Source organism: Protopterus annectens, chromosome 3.part0 (assembly GCF_019279795.1).
Source record: "Protopterus annectens isolate FY-2018-M chromosome 3.part0, PAN1.0, whole genome shotgun sequence".
Lineage (NCBI taxonomy): Eukaryota > Metazoa > Chordata > Ceratodontiformes > Protopteridae > Protopterus > Protopterus annectens.
Window position 1 is genome coordinate 1,178,785,733 of NC_056731.1, and position 17,766 is coordinate 1,178,803,498.

The window sequence follows — 17,766 nt, forward strand, 5'->3', positions numbered from 1 at the left end:
ACACTAATTTCTTTAAAAGAAAAGAAAAAGAGGTTGATAGGAAAGCGGTGAAAAAAGAGGCACAAAGAGGGAAAGACAGTAGGGAAAATAGCCAAGGATGTGCAGGAGGGGCATAGGGAAGGTCCATAGCTGCCCATTTTTTCTACAGCAACAGCTGTGCATATACACTGAATTTGGAGGTAGATTTGGACACTCAAACCCCTGGCGGAGGTGAGGACAACAAAAATAAGTTGTGATGCCAATTACACCAGATTACATGTGTCCAGTGGATACGTGTGTGAAATGAACAGCTATGTATGGGGCAAGATTTTTTTGTGGGAACAGCTTTCCCTTTTTTTCCAGGGGAGAGTGGGATATTGGGGAGGGGTAGTAGGTATATTTAGGGAGGTAGGTTGGGTAGGTTAACAGACAAGACAAACAAGACACATACAGGGGTGGTATATGACACATGTGGGGGGCAAACACCTTGATGGGGAGGGGTGTTGGGAAATTGGAGGCCCACAAGCCCCCTAGTAGAAACAGTGGGACTGAGGTCCCCACCCATGGGCAGTCACCACTGCACTTTCACAGCCCCAAAGGTGATTGTGCTGGGGGCTGAGCCGCAGAGCCAGGTTGACTCTCTAATCAGAACATGTGGCCCTCGTGCTGGCATAGAAGATCACCAAACTTCTGGTTGATCTCTCTATGCACCATGATCCCAACCTGGTGATGGGTGACAGGTGCCTGTCTGCGCCCACTCCCGGGGGGGTGAGCCCCATCCCCTGAGGTGGTTCCACCCAAAGGTGGTGCAGGATCAACAGACAGGAAGGTCCCGGGTTGGGCCCCAGACATGCTGGTGCCTGGTGCCACAGCCAGCTGAGGTGGGACAGGTGGGTCCGCTGGGAACAGCCTTTCCAAGCGTGCTATAGTGTTTAGATTTCACCATCATATGTGGGTTAGTAATAGTCAACACATTCCAGGGTTAGGTATAACAGAATACATAGATATTCTCATTAACCCAGACACCAGATACGGAACAGCTGCATAGCAAACATAACATATGCATATATGGGACCACAGTGGTAATAAGAACAGCATGCAGGTATATTGATGGCACCATGCCACCAATGTTGGAATAATTCAATATAGCACATGCATGAGAGCCATTAAAATATTTATCAAACAACTGGACATTATCAGAACATAGGTGTCATTACATACTAGATGGGGTGGGTATGTTGATTATTGTTGGAGATAAGGTGGGAGGGAGAGAAAGATGTCAATTAACAGCTAGTATATTCCTGTAGTCCACATTACTTTCCTAGTCAGTGCTGTTATCTGTATCTTACAAGTCTTATTACACTACCTTATAGCCTTAGTTTGGACATTGATATGGCTGTCGTCATCATTACACATGAACCAGTTTTACCTGCAGTATACACCTCTCACCTGGTACACCTGTGGAGGGAATGTTTGTTAACACTAACTGTTTCTACACATACTCCCAGATTCTGGGTTGATGTTGTGCACATAGTTATCCAACTCTTTCTGCACAGACTCTGTCCATGTTTTGACCACATGCTGGTGTGCCGGGACATATCTGTAATATTGCCCTCTTCCACCTTTAGTGACTTGACACACACATGTACATGCTTTCCTACACAGTTATATTATGTAGCACAGTGTGGGTGACAGTGACCAGTTATACTTTACTATTCAGAGAAACTGCAACACTCACAATCCCCTACAATGCCAGAGTGAACAGTACCAGTACAGGTTATAATGGTCTGTATTTCTCAGCACAGTGTTCATATCCGACGTACCTGTGGGAGCAATGTTTGTTAGCACTACCTGACTGTTGCCACACAAAGTTCCGGATTACACATTAGTATTATGCACATACATCTCACTCTGTTACTGTACACACTCTGGTCACAGCTTGACAACATGGGAGTGTAGATAGGACATACTTGAAATATTACTCTCCTAACAGTTTTGGGGGTTGCTACAGTGACAGGTGTGTTCTCATAGATGTTCAACAATCACTTGTATTCCCTGTTTACTGGCTAAACATCTGGGATCATCCCACAGACTTACCAGGGGGACAGGGGACAGGCAGCAGACATGGGCCCATATACTTGACATTCTGGCCTCATCTGTAGAGTTGTGGGGTATGATTTTGCATGCAGCCTAATTCCACTCCCAGGATTCAGACCATGGCTATGTCTGCTACACCTTAAACACTGTCCATCACAGTTGTGTCTGCTATATAGATATTGCTGTATATCTCCTATCCCCTGTGCTTTTGCATTCTGACCTTGTATTCCAACACTCTTATATAGATTTCCTAGACAGTTATATGTTGTAGGACAGTGTGGGTGACAGTGATGTGTAACACTTCATTATTCAGAACAACTGCATCAGTTGCAATGCCATACAATACCACTGTGTACCAGTACTGGGTATCATTCTTGTATTTCTGGGCACAGTGTTTGGTATCTGAAAGACCTGTAGGAGGAATGCTTATTAGCACTACCTGAATGTTCCCACACACAGTACCAGATTCCACATTACTATTATGCACATACATCTCACTCTGTTACTGTACACACTCTGTCCACAGCTTGACAAGTTGGGGTGTAAATGGGGCATACGTGGCTTCATATTCACATAAGGTATTGGGGAGTTGCTAGTGTGCCAGCTTTGTTCTCATAGATGTGTGTCAATCCTTTGTATTTCCTGTTTTCTGCCTATATGCCTGGGATCATTCCATTGATTTCCCAGGGGGACAGGTTGAATGGCAACAGATATGGGGCACTTTACTGGACATTCTGGACATATCTGTACAGTTGTGGGGTATGATTATGTATGCAGACTACTACCATTGGCAGGATTCGAACCGTGGCTTTGTGTGCTAAAAAAAACAACAGTTCACATCTCAGTTGCATGTGCTATTCAGTTTTTGTTGGCTGCATTTCCCCTGTTTACTGTCTATGTGTCTCTCAGTTTTACTAAATGGCCTCTGGGGATTACACCTGTCATATACAGGCATTCCTACACATTCAATTTATGGTGCACAGTGTGGGTAACAGTCCTTAATACAATAGTACTATTGCATGATTGCAAATCTAAATTATCATATGATGCCAGAATATACACATGCAGTGCAGTAGTTAGACCTGTTTTGTCAGGCTATTACACTTTTATTGACATACAAACAGTATGAGACTCTTCCTGCCATATTCTCTAGTGTATGCAGTACTTGCCTTGAACAATACAGGTTTTATACAAAGGTGACACTTACACACAACTGGAACATCCCCTGTCACTCTAGCCTCTTGGAGCCACTCCTCCAAGAGGCCCCCTTACACCACTTCAAGTCAGCATAGTGGTGCCTGACCTGCTCACCAGTTTGGGGTATGCCAGTGGCACTGGTGAGGTCATGGGCAAGATGATCACAGGCATCTGCCTTATATTGGGAGCCCTGGTACTGGCCCTGCAGCAGTCTCTGATCATGGTCTTTGACAAGGAGTCCTGCCATGACCTTGGAATCCTGGATGCACTAGCGCTGTGCCCGAAAGCACACACCTTCTCTCCTTACTGCCATAGTGCCTGCAAGGGGAAGCTACAACCAGTTATGAGATGTATTCCCACCTCTTGGGTTTAAGTAGGGCCGATTTTCCACACTTTTCTGTGATTGGCCAGTTTTGAAATGGCTAAGCTCTAGGCAAACCTGCTCTCCTAAGGTTGGCATTGTTTAAAGGGGTATACCACTGGGCATAATGAGTTAGCTGGCCTACACATTGCTTACACCTCCTAAGCTGAGCTGTGCAATGCTTAGCATTGCTTACATTAGACTTTGCATTATAATTCCTTTTTGGCATTGAGTTATTATTCATTGCACCTTATATGTATGTCTGATATCCATGAATAATGTGGACGTACACTCTATGGGGTCCTTGTGTTTTATTGGGTACCTGAACACTCTATTGTAATTACACCTTACTTCTGGGATTACTGCTATACTCTAGTTCACATATTGATGTTATGTAGTGGGTTATGGAACATATGACTGTATACTGATTCATTTCATAAGTCCAGTTTTGTTTTACTATGGTGAGGACTTTTTTGCTGATACCTCATTCTTCTGTACTTCTGTGATGGCTTGGTGGTTAACTACTGTGACTCTGGTGTACAGGCTCCTGGGTTCAAGACCTGCATGGCTGTTTATTTTGTTGATGGGCAGAACAAGGGCCGTCAGATACAGAGTGATTAAGGCACTTTTGAGCATTTATATGTGGGTTTGCATGACGGTAAGCACTGCTAACCTGCCATTAAATATGCTTACAGAGAGTTAGCTTCTGAATTGCTTAACGAGTGTTGGCATTGCTTACCGCTGCACAAATGGTGTTAAACTTACTTACTAGTGCTTAAATATGCTTACTACTGCTTATTGATGCTTAAACCTGCCTTACTAGTGCTTTATTCCTTATGACACTGATACCTCACATGTACATATACTGCAGTACTCCAGTTCATAAAAATATGTTATTTAGTGGGTTTTGCAACATAAATATTGATCATAACGTGTTTTGCCATGGAAAATGGAATGTACTGCAGTGGGACTCAAACCGAGAATGCCTGCTCATAAGGCAAATGTTCTGCCCACTACACTATTGTTATGCTGCTTCATTTGCATATATCTTCCTTGTTATCCTCTTCAGCCATTTAAGCTGCATTAACCATACCTAAGCGATGGGCACACCTGCGCACCTACGGTTAGCTTTCATGGGATTTTTATAAAAAAAAAAAAAAAAAAAGGGTTTGCTCATTTAATTTATGTATACTGTTGCTGTTGTACACAAGGAGAGCTGTTGGTGGGGATATGCGGACACCTATGAGCGGTCTCGCTCATTTATGACCCCTTTCTGCTGTTCTTCATTGCGGGGGTATGTATATTCTGAGAGCTCTGCTCTCAGACACACCCGCTGCACTCTTACACGCTCCATGTAAGCCTAGGAGCTGAGGCAGCACACCTCATTACTATGCATGGCACACTGCCATCTTGTTCCTAAATGGCTGCCTCCATGCAGTACTAAGCTAGTCCTGCACAGAAGAATAGTAAATCTGGGGGAGTATCTTGAAAATTATGGTCAAATGGAACAGGTTGCTATTAATGTTATAATAATGTTAATGGATGTGGTTCTTAATTTTTTTTTTTATTTAACCATCACATTTACCATCAATTAACTGGAGCGGCCAAGGTTGCCAAAGTTGCCCCAGCTTTTGATAATCTTGTTATGTGTTGGTGAGAAGAAAGTATGCTTAAAAATGTTCTTTTGTTCCAATATGTGAAATACTATAAGAGATACATTGATGATTTGGTTCTTATTTGGGTAGATAATGAAAATTATTTTATGAATTTATTGATCAACTCAATGGTTAAAATTTACTATTAATGGAACTGGTTCTACTGTTAATTATTTGGATGTCAGAGTTACTATGGATTCTGAAAATTCTTAGTTTGACAATAGTTTACAGAGGAAGGAGACTTTTACAAATAATTATCTCCACTATAGTAGCCAACATCCAAAAAAGATGAAATTGAACATTTTCCATAGGCAAGTTATTAGGTTATGTCACTGATTAGTAATGAAAATGAATTATAAAGGGAAGTTTTAATTGGTTTCTTTTTAGAAAGAGGTTACCCTATTGAAGAGCTTCACAAAATTAAAAATGAAGTCCTAAGTAAAAGGAACACTTCATTTCCTTTAATTTTGGCTCAGGGAATTTTGATAAAGCAGTCAAATTATGTTAAAGTGAACAATGAGATGAGGTGTGCTTTACAAGTTCCAATTACAATAGATAGTTTAGAATCTATTAATATTGTTAAAAATAATTGGAGGATTGCTCTAGGGAATCCAGATCTTACTAAAGTTATAGGTGAACATCCACAGTTTATATTTAAAAAAGTTGTAAATCTTAAATTATTACTTGAACAGGATTTGATTAGTGAGTTCAGACTTGGTAGTAGAACAGTTAGTACTTTTGCATGTACCAACTGTAAGCAATGTCAGTTTATAAGCAATGTTAGTTCCATCACTTTTGAACATATTTGTTTTGTTTTTGAGACCAAAAAGAAATTTAATTGCCACAGTAGTGGTATTGCTTATGCAGCTAGATGTGACACATGTTCCCATTTCTATGTAGTCAAAAGTGTTAGGGAGTTGTGGTGCAGAATAAGGGAATATGTTAAAGCCATTAAGTTTAAAGATGTTTCCAATGCCCTTGTCAAGCACAGTGTAGAATGTTCTGGATTTAGAAAGTTTCATTTCACTGCTCTTGAACAAATGATAATGGAGAAGTTTGCATTTATCTGTAATAATGTGCTAGAAGTAATAGAATACAAATGGCAAATGTTTTTGAGGGATGACCAAGCACCAGGGTCAAATGGAATTTTCTATCTGAAATGTTTGTTGAAACTTAAAGTTACATTATTGTCTTAAATATGATAAACATTATTGGCAGATATGTTTTTATTATTATCATGTTTGTATTTAATTGTTTGATGCATTTGTTTCATTTTTATTTTTGTATGTTCAAAGTTTTTCACTATGGGAGATATGGTATGTGACTTTCAGGACTCTTAACAGGCTTAGCATGTTTCTTTAAAAGGAAGTGGTGTTCACAAAAGGAATTGATGTTTTAAAAGGAAGTGATGTTACAAAAGTTACAGAAGGAAGTGATGTTTTAAAGGAAGTGATGTAACATTCTGGTGAGTTAATTAAATGTGGAGGTTTTCATGTTTGTTTTTTTCTGAAGAAGTTCCGCTTTATTAAAAAGGAACAAAAGCATTTAAAAAATTGTGTGGTTCTTAACCGGGGATTTGAGCCATTGTGCAACATTTTTTGTTCTAAGTTTAGTGTTCTTTGCCTAGTGGTTTTAAGTGATATATAAAATGCATATTGTTACCTTGATAAGAGATAACCTATCATCAAATGAAAATAAAAATGTATTCTACCCAGAAGCAATAGTAGCAAGTTTTTCAGTAATCTTATTAAACATATCTTTTATAGTCTAAATTATCAATATATATATATATATATATATATGTGTGTGTGTGTGTGTGTGTGTGTATATATATATATATATATATATATATATATATATATATATATATATATATATATATATATATCATTCTATATACCTTTTCAAAAAAACTATGATAGAGTTAAATAATTCTTTCATGTATTTGTTATGATTTCCTATTTTCAAATGAAAATATTTTGGATTAAAATGAATCATAGGTATTGAAGCCCCCAGTATATTTATTATTCCTTATATAATTGTAAAGAACTCCATTACCACAGCAATCAGTAAAGTAAAAAACAGTTAAATAAACCAATTTTAATGTAAGCTCTAACAGCTAAAAATAGCATTTTTAATCCATGTGAGTATGCAATGTGTCATTTTTTATTTCCATAAATATCTGTACCTCTTCTTTTTTCTTTAAATGAAGAGATAACTAATAATTTCTGTTCATGATTATTAAGATAGTTAATATTGTTCTTCATTAAATGAGTTTCCTGTAGTAATACTATAGTAGCTTTGTAATATTTAAGTAATTCAAAAAGTTCTGTTCTTTTATTTCCACTGTTGATGGCATTTATATTAAGAGACGCCACTTTCAAAATATTTATCAACTATTAATAAGACTTCAAAACATTTTAGCCAAGTATTGTCAACTAAGAGCATGTATACAATAAGATGTGTGAGATAAAAGTGAAATTAAAACTTATTACAAACCAATATCTAATAAAATAGTATAGTAAAACAATCTTACTAACATAAAAACAAATATATAACATGGGTGCTTATGTTCCTAGTCTAGTTTAGTCTCTTAAACTAACTAACCTTCCCCAAATTGATCTTTATATAGGCTAAATGAATAAACTTAAAGCTAAGTAAGAAACTGTAAGTATTATCAATAACATGCATATTACTATATTATAACAACAGTCATTCTAAAAAATAAACAAACATCTCATAAAATATGAGAATTAAGTTGAGCATATTAGAATTTAAGAACAACACTTGAACTAACATTGGTAAGAGTTGTCCAGAAGAAATACTCCACATTCAGGTCTCTTCTTGATACAGATTTCATAGTAGTCCTGAAGGTTCACTTCATGTTGTCAAAGAGTTGTTGTTGTTGTTGTTGTTGTTGTGACTTTCGGCTTTTCTCGGTTAGGGGTCGCCACAGTGGAACTCCGGTCCGCTAATGATTGGCAGTCAAAGAGTACTTTGTATAATAAGCTATGAATTAATGGCATTAAGCATTCAGTTTAAGTAATTTATAAAATAAAAATCAATATACTATTACACACAGTATATATTTCAAATCAAATTTGATTCAGTAATGTATCTTAGATATTCAATTTCCTAGAAATAAGTTCAATGAATATTAAAGTGCAAATTATTTACAATAAATGATATGTACTCTAATGACAATAAAGTATATTTATTATTCCTTAAAAAAATGTCAGAGTCCTTGATGGATTAGATTTTCTGATTAATCTCTAAACAGATATCTGTAGATTGATTCCTAAAGGGACTAGAAGTTCCCTTCTAGGATCATGTCTAAAATATTTACGAACTCTAAAAAGCAATATAACTCAGATACATTAATAGTACAAAGAGTAATCAGCAAAGTTAAAGATAAAGTTAAATTTAAAATTTTTGTTGTTACAGTACCATATAATCAAAATCTTTTCAGACTTTAAACATGATCCCCTTATGTACTTTTTGTTGACATCTCTTTGCTCTTTTGCATAAAAGTCAATTCCCTGTTCTGTCTGTAATAATATTTCCTAAAGTATACTGCAAATACAATAGCACAGTATTATAAGACTTCACTAAGTATATCATGTAAACTTATTGTGCAACTTTATAACAATGCTTTCTAATACTAATAATGGCATATATCTGTTTCCTAAGTAATGGCAATAAACAGCAAATTAGAGTTCTACTGCTTCCTTTACTAAACAGTTATAGCTTAATGTTTCTGTTTGTCGTTTCCAAAACAGTTCTGTCAGTACTTTGTAATTAAGATATTTGCAATATAAACCACTAATCTTAAGTAAATGTTCATAGTCCCATAATTGCTATTTCATTTTTTTAACTATATCCTCAAATCTAATCATGTCAGAGATTTCAGAGTCATTTTAATTGTGTTTCTAACTGGTTAAAATGACTCAGTTTTATTAATTAATGTTAAGTCACACTTTACCTTAAAAGAAGACAAATACAGTCCTTTCTCTCTTTTAGTGGTGTTTATTAACCTCAGTGCACACGTGTGGGAGCCTCATGGAAAGCACCAGGGAGACTCCCAGAACAAAGGAATGCACAAGCTTATATACTGTTAATATTGCTGACAGTACAAAAATATAAAATGAACCAATTAAATCATTAAACAAGACAATTAACCAATCAGTAATTTACCCGTAGGCATAAAGCAGTTCACATCATTATATCTCTAGTCAGAGAAAGAAAATCGGATACACTTTCATATAAGGCACATTTCCTGCTTTCAAGCAGGCTCTTGCTTTTCAGTATTTTTCCACTATTCACAGTTCACTCAGAGTTCACAGTACAAATACATTTTAATACATGCAGAGTATCACATACTCAATTCCCTTAAACACATACTTTTGACTGTTCATATTTCACATTAATGTACTAAATCATGTGTGTGATCCTGTAGGAGTATTGTTAGTTCACACTCTAGAAAGTTTTCATCATGCAATGCAGTTTAGGTACAATGAATAATACCTAAAATGATTAAGACTGAACTGAAAAATCTGGAAAACTCAGATTCAGATGCTGGAGAAAATAGCACTTTAAAATCAGTGAATCTAAAATATCCTCTGGGACTAAGACTTACAGCAACAGATTCATTTTGAACTTAACAATAGTTTGAAACCTTATACATTACCAGATTTACTGACCAAGTCAAACTCCTTTAAGAAATCTTATTCAATCTCTTCAAGTAGCACAAAGTGTACAACTTGCATCACTCAGTTAAATAAAGTAAACAATGTTGGCATGAGTGAAAGCATGATCATCATGTGTAGAATAAAACGGCTATTTCCTGAAGTGCAGTTCAACTCACATCTTATTCTGTGACCATGTACAAATAAGAATGCAAAGGATAAAACCTAAATTAAGTTCACAATGGTAAATATAGAAGTTTAATTAGGTATAGAAATTAGGTATGATTTCCTTTGAAAAGAAAAGAAAAGAAATAAATGAGAAAAAATCCTCCAAATGTATCTGTATGTTTAACATAAGCATGTTTACATTACAGTATGCTGCAGAGTGAAGTAAACAAAGGTCTTCTTGCAGAAATCTTGAACTAAATGTTTATTGGCAAATATGATCCTTAATTTAGATTTGATGTTAGTACCACTAATGGGCAAATCTCTATTAAAATTAAAGAGGCATGCAACATCAAAGGAAAAAAGCAATCATTTAAAAATATGAAATAATACCATTAAATAAGAAGAAATTTAAATTAGCTAATTGTGAATAGGGAAACAATCAGTAAATTGAATTAAATATATCCCAAGCTGATATATTTATAGCCTGGTTTGAAATCTCACTTAAAAGAAAGTATATTATTATAGAAAAATAAATAAGATTCATAATAATAAAATAAGTTGGTGCTTTCATAGCTTGTCTATAAAAAGTACTAGTAGTCCATAACCCAGTTAACAATAGTAAGGTGTAAATGAATAAAGGTTAAACTAAAGCATCTACCTTATTAACTTAGTTATTAGGACCAACGAAATATTAAATAGTAAGAAAAAACATTTAGGTTTAGTAATAACAGCACTTAAGATTAGATTAAGACAACAGAAAAAAGCATGAATTAAAGAAAATAAGTCCTTAATTTATCTCTTAATTTTTAGGAGTATTCCCAGATTTCCAGAATGGTCTTTCATCGTATCTTTTAAAGAACATCCCTAACCAATCAATGAATTCAGTAGATGACAGCAAATTGTTATTTTGTTTACATCAGATGGCTTGATGTACAATATTGAAAGTCCTATGTCATACTTGTAGAAAGATCTTCAACCTGGCAGCAAAAAAAAAAGATTCATGAAGAAGTTCATTGATGAGTGGTAAACACATTATCAAACGCAATGGTGTTTCCAGCTATTTAAGTGAAGGACTTGACTAGGCAGACTTTAAAAGCAGATCTTTATCTAAATTAGAAATGGATTTAGTGGATCTTGGTGGATCTACTATCTTAGACAGTTAGACAAAAATCTATGAGTTCTTTCTATCATGAGAAGGGGCTTCAGGTAGATTTATGATTTTAGGGATTTACATAGTCAGAAAAGTGGTCATATATGTACCTTCCATATTTTCTGCCACACCATAAATCCTTATGTTGTTTCTTATTTTCTAGATCATTTTTTTCCAGTAGCCAAGTATTCTGTTTGGATAAGAATTCAGTTTGTACCTTATATTCTCTTATCCTTCCTTCAAAGACATGTATTGCTTCTTCAATGTCTTTGATTTTGAAGTTTTGCTATTTCATTAATTCCTTAGAAATATTTGCTACAGTCTTTCTTAATATAGTCCTTTTTTATCATCCAGCTTATTCATTTTAATTAGATGTTGTATATTTATAAGTAAAGACTGTTGTTCTTTCTTTATGGTATTATCTTGAAATGCAATTTTGGAATGGCTCATCTTCAGAAAATGTATAACTTCTCACTCATTTTTAACTGACAGGAAATTTGAAAAATAGTTTAAAAAAAAGATCAGAAAGTAGTTTGAGTTCTTAAGTAGCTCTTTCGTAGAATAAAAAGTTGCAGTATCGCAAATGGGTTGAATTCCAGTCAAATTACTGAAAGATCTGATCAGCATCTTCTTAGAGCAGCTATGACTTTGCCATCTTGCTTCAGAATATTCTGCATTGGAATTCTGAGTAGCCAGTAGGGTTTAATTTTTACAAGACATATTTTCTAAGAGGATGTAATTTATACTCTTATTTTTAGTATTCTGAAATCCTTAAGCAAATATTTGGCAGTCTGTCTTTAACATGTTTTCTTTTTTCATTGACTACAGACATTTGAAGTACTGTGTTGTCATGTCATAGAATATGTTTTTATAATAATTATTTATAATTTATTTTATATAAGATTTATTATCAGCTAACACAGCACTCTTTTTCTGATGTATGTATTCTAGTTGAAGTCCAAGAAATATTGGAGTTCTGAACATTAACTCTTTATGAAATGCTGCTTACTTTACTTGTTCTGTACTGTTCATTGATTCAGGTTTACAAGGGTATTATACATAGAAAGAATTAAAGTCTAGGTTACAGTCTAAAATAAATTCTTTAAATTACCTCATGTTCCTTTTTCTTGCAGATCGTACTTATGTGATGTGGTTATTTTTTGTCTCCCTGGCTTTTAATTGGAACTGTTGGTTCATTCCAATGCGTTGTGCATTCCCATATCAAACAGCAGATAATCTCTGCTACTGGCTAATTATGGACTACATTTGTGATTTCTTCTATTTGGTGGACATTCTGGTCTTCCAATCTCGACTGCAGTTTGTTAAGGGAGGCGATATAATAGTAAGTCCAAAATTATTGAGATACTAGAGATACTTGGTGCTGATGCATACATAATATCTATTAATCTGTATCCAGATATTTGTTTAATACATTTAATGAGTAAGTTATTGGGTTGTTACTTTTTTCTACAGACTATCCTGCCCTTTATCATCTTAGGTTAATTGCAAATCAATGTTTGTCTTCACAGAATATGTCACACCTCTGGCATCTTAGTTGCTTCATTCCTCTATTTCTCATATTACTTTATTATTTATGTAGCATTTCATAGATCCAACTGCATAAAAATTTCAGCCAATAGTATATCCAAAGATTATTGTGAAAAATGTATATACTGTTCATCAGGGTGCTTCAGCAATATTCTCAGCCTCTACCCATCTGCAAATATTTCATATATGTGACATCCTCACAATCTTCACTACAATACTGCATAAGAAACTAGTTATGTCTTTTGAACTTAGAAGACATAATGGAATATAAATCATTCTGGGATGATCCTTGCAGTATTTTATATGTCAGTGTTCATGTCTGCTATTGAATAGTATGGTCTGTTCTATAGCTTTCAAGTAAACCACCAGAAGCAATTTGAAAAGATGAAAGGATTCCTTATTAAAAAATGATAGGATTAGAAAACTTGAATTATTCAAAAATGCTTCAGGAAATGTTAATAAATTATGCTAGGTTACTTAGTGGTGACTTTTGCCTGGTCTATAAGACAATATCTGATCCAGTTCTCTTTGGAAATCTGTGTGAAGGAGCTTTAGGCATTAGCATGAGTTCGGGGAACTTAATATTAAGAATAAATATCAGTAATAGAAAAAAAAAATCCCTGTCACCATTGACCAAAGGGACTATGCCCTGACCGCTCCCCCAGTTGATCCATGATGGAGGAACTTGACTGAGGAGGAAAGGAGTGAGCATCTGACACTGGATTACCTATCCTGGGGCATGACTGCCTAGGCTCATCGCAGTAGCAGCATTAGGCCCCTGGAAAACTCTATGTAGCAAGCAGTTTTCACTTGGTTGAGACTGTGTAATCAGGGAGGTGCATATACACCCCCTGGAAATAGCAACTGGGGAGCTTGCAAGGCTACCATGGGGTAGTAGTGAGTAAGCACATTGTCCAGCAGTAAATTCTTGCTACACTAGCATCCTCAATCTTCTCACCTGCTTTGGATATGGGTCAGGCTGAACACAGGGGAGGATAAAGTAGGTCTAGTATACCCTGAGAACAAGAAGAACAGCTGTTGGCACTGAGGGTAAGCTGCAGGGATGTAGGGCATTAAAAATAATAGAAAAAATGACAGCTACCAGCACAGCGCTTGCCAAGATTATTGGATAAGCTTTCCCTTACAATCAGAAAAAGTCAGTCATTAACTTCCTTCTGAAATAATCTTGTTATGTACATGGAAAGAAGAAAATATCAATCTGGAGTCATAGCAATTAACCTCAGTAGGTTGCAAGCTTGATGGCTGAATGCATGAACCTATGGATTCCTATATAACTGAGATGCAGTGGTTTAGCTTTGTTACTGATACAACATTGCTACATTATTGGGGGACTGTGGAGCTGCTGGGGGAATCATACATTATCCTTTTTACATACATAGAGCTACACTACATGGCACAGTTCCATGGTGGTCTGCGGTAATAACTGCACTACATAACACAGTTGCATGGTGGTCTGTGGCAAGAGTTGCACTACATGACACAGTTCCATGGTGGTCTGTGGCAAGAGCTGCACTACATGATGCAGTTCCATGGTGGTCTGTGACAAGAGCTGCACTACGTGACAGAGTTCCATGGTGGCCTGTGACAAAGCTGCACTACATAACACAATTCCATGGTGGTCTGTGACAAGAGCTGCACTATATAACACAATTCCATGGTGGTCTGTGACAAGAGCTGCACTACATGAACTGAAGATGGCAGAAATAGTTGTTTGTTTAATTTTCACTTATTAATACACCAGCTGCATAATTTGTATTTTTCTGGTTATTACTGTACCTTCTGCATGGATGCCCTCGACGTTTAGCACCCCATTTGCTATGAGTGGTATTTTTCTGGGCTGTTTTTCACTTTTTTTTTTTTTTGCAAAACAGAATACTTCAGTGAATTCATTTTCATCCATCAAGATTCTCCTTTGTTATTAAATGTATAAACTATGAATATCCTTGAGTTATAGGCAGGTAAATCAGACATTGAATTTTGCCTCCAGCATCTCATGAACTGCAGGGGAATCTGTCCAAAATGGTGTTTCTCTTAATAAATTAGCAGCAAAGAACTATGCCATCTCTACTAGATGTGGTTGTAGGACTCAAAGGAGGTACTATAAGGCAACAAATCAAGTTGGCAGAACACATAGAGCTGATTGCCATTATATAAGAATGTGTTTTAAAAAGTAGCAAAGCAGAATATTGATATTATGGAAGAGAGATAATGTTTTAAAATTAGAATGCTTATGACAACCACAACAATATAGTTTCTGAATACTGTTCAAGCAAACTATAGATACACGATCTGAGAAACAGAGAAATTTGGCAAAAAGCCAGATGACAAAACTGAAAAGAAATACCAGAGTAGTTTTGAAGAAATCTGGACTGAAAATCTGTGGGTAAATGATAAAGAATGCAACATTATCCTTGGGATTCAAAAACATTTGCTGCATTTAAGTCTGCAATTGTGTACAATGAGTGGACATGCACATGGTGTGCACAATTCATAGACGCACTGAATGCAAACAGGGAAAGCTAAGCAATACAGTTACTCACATTTTTTATAGCTCATAGATGTCTTTATCACTTACAACTACTACACAGGTAATAACAACACTAACACAAAATAAACAAGGTCATGAAATGAAAGAAACATACCAAACACCCTGTCAGTCCTTTGATTAACACTGAATCTAGGACATCTAGATGGAGTACAATCACAAAGCAACTGCAAAATTTTACAAAGATTGCAAGGATCTAAACAGATATATTCCATTCTAACCATGTGCAATTATATAACCTTTATGGACAATCAAAACAATATTCTGACTGAGAAAATAGAAAACCTTTATTTAATGCCAGTTTAGTGAATAAAAGGATGTGCAAGCAACTAATGATAGCCTGTCAGTTATGGATACTTTTCTAAAGGGCAAGTAACTAAATAAACTCCTGTCCCCCAACCAAGTCAGACAGTGTCTAAAGAAAGCGGAGGAGTTTACTCACATTATTGTCAGTCAACAAGAATATGGCCACCAGAAATCCCAGTAGCTCCTGGACCTAATATGGCATAATTTTGCAACAGATTAAGTTATATTAATTTAGGCTGAATAACCTCACACTCACCCTAGTTTAAGTATGATATAGAGTCTGTGTCTGATGACCCTAGGATGGATACCATCCCACAGAAATTTGGCAATACATTTCAGAAATCTTACAAAATATGTGAAATTGCAAAGATGGGGAATGCATCTGGATATGTGAAATTGCAAGGGCAGGGAATGATAAGATAGAGAATCTTAGGAAAGATGTACATTAATGATCCGGACTTTAGTGAGGAAGGAGGGAAAGGTACATTTCCAACATTCAATCTTACTCAGCAGTTTTGAGAGTAATGGTTTGTAGCTTGAGATAATTATTTTAGATAGCTCAACATCAGACGGATACCTAATTAAGTACGTTCTGTAACCACGCTCCATGGCTATCAGACACTAGAGAAGGAATTCTCCACTGTAGCCCTGAATAGTAGAAAAATGCATGTCTTTAGTTTCTGGAGTTCCAAACCTGTAAATGGGCCCACATTTTTGAAACATGCAATCATTGTAGGATAACAAGCCTGGGGTTTAGTGTCCCAAATCATACAGTCATCAGTGAACCAAATTTTTCAGCCTGGGATTATTCTCATGTGCTCATTCAATGACTGGAATGTCCAATAGTACAAGTAGTTTAAGCATCTGTTTTGCAGTTAATGGTCTGGGTCACTACCTTCAATCTGTTCTGGGAGACCCAGCACTCTAAGGTTATTCCTCCTAACTTGATTCTTAAGATCACCTATCATGTCATCCAGGCGGTGGACTGAGGATTGGATATGACTCATGCTCATCTCCACTTTCAACAGGTGCATGTGGTTTTGATAGATATTCTGCTCCTGGGCTTTGAACACAGTGTGTAGGTGGGTCAGTTGGGCCTCAAGGTTCATAATTGTATTTTTTATGTGATTAATATCCATCATAGATTGCTGAAAGATCTTTGCAAGGGTGGTTAATGTATCCTTAATAGTTTTTATGTCCCCTGCTAAATTTCTGCATGGGTGCTGTCAACTTTAATATAAGGCCTCTTAGAAGTAAAATGCCAGAATGGCACCTCTAGCATTTACAGCTTTCCACAACTAACTGTGGTTAAACTGTACAATCAGTTGTTTCCTGCTAATGAAATTACACAAAGGTTGCAGTATACTCATCTAAATATAATACAGGTTGGGAGCCCAGGGCAGTGTAACACAGTGTACACTACAATCCAACCTCAATCACATGCTCAAGCATGCCCCTAGTTGTTCATATTGCATGCTAATGGCAGTTTAATTACATGATAATTAGAAACATTATTAAAATGAGGAGTAAAGCAGATGCAAATGGGTTAAACAATATGGTGGAGTAATTCAGAAATGTATAAAATAATCAGTAAAAACTAAATGAAAACTCAAGCCAAGCTGGAAATTCCAATGAGTGACCTCTCAAACCTCTTCAATCAGAGGCACATGGGATATATGCAAATGACATGTATGAACACCAGGTGTTTCAGCTAATTGGCGATTCTGAATGCCCATGACTTGTTTTGTCGTTTTAATTAATTTATTTTTTATTTATTTTACATTTGTTTACCGGGCTAGTCCAACTGGAAACATGTCCATTTTCAGTGGAGGCCCGGGGAGAAAAGTTCCAGTTACACAGCATTATAGACACATACAAAAACATTCAATAACATTTAGATTTTACATTTATAGAATAGACATTTTAAAACAACATTTTGAACATTCAAAAGAAAAAGTTTGGCAATAACATTAATATGGCATAATACCTCTGCAGTTACCAAAAATTAGAATAAGACAGAAAAAAATGGCTAATAGAGTTACAGATAAGAAGTA

General features: G+C 35.9%; 1 protein-coding gene across 1 annotated transcript in view; it reads left to right on the top strand.

Annotated features, from left to right (window-relative positions):
- The window catches only part of CNGB3 (cyclic nucleotide gated channel subunit beta 3), an 812,110-nt gene that overhangs the window by 245,311 nt on the left and 549,033 nt on the right, over positions 1–17,766 (top strand). Inside the window, exon 6 of the mRNA XM_044065779.1 lies at positions 12,426–12,634. Within this exon, the coding sequence (XP_043921714.1) occupies positions 12,426–12,634 (209 nt within the window). The remainder of the gene's footprint in view (positions 1–12,425; positions 12,635–17,766) is intronic.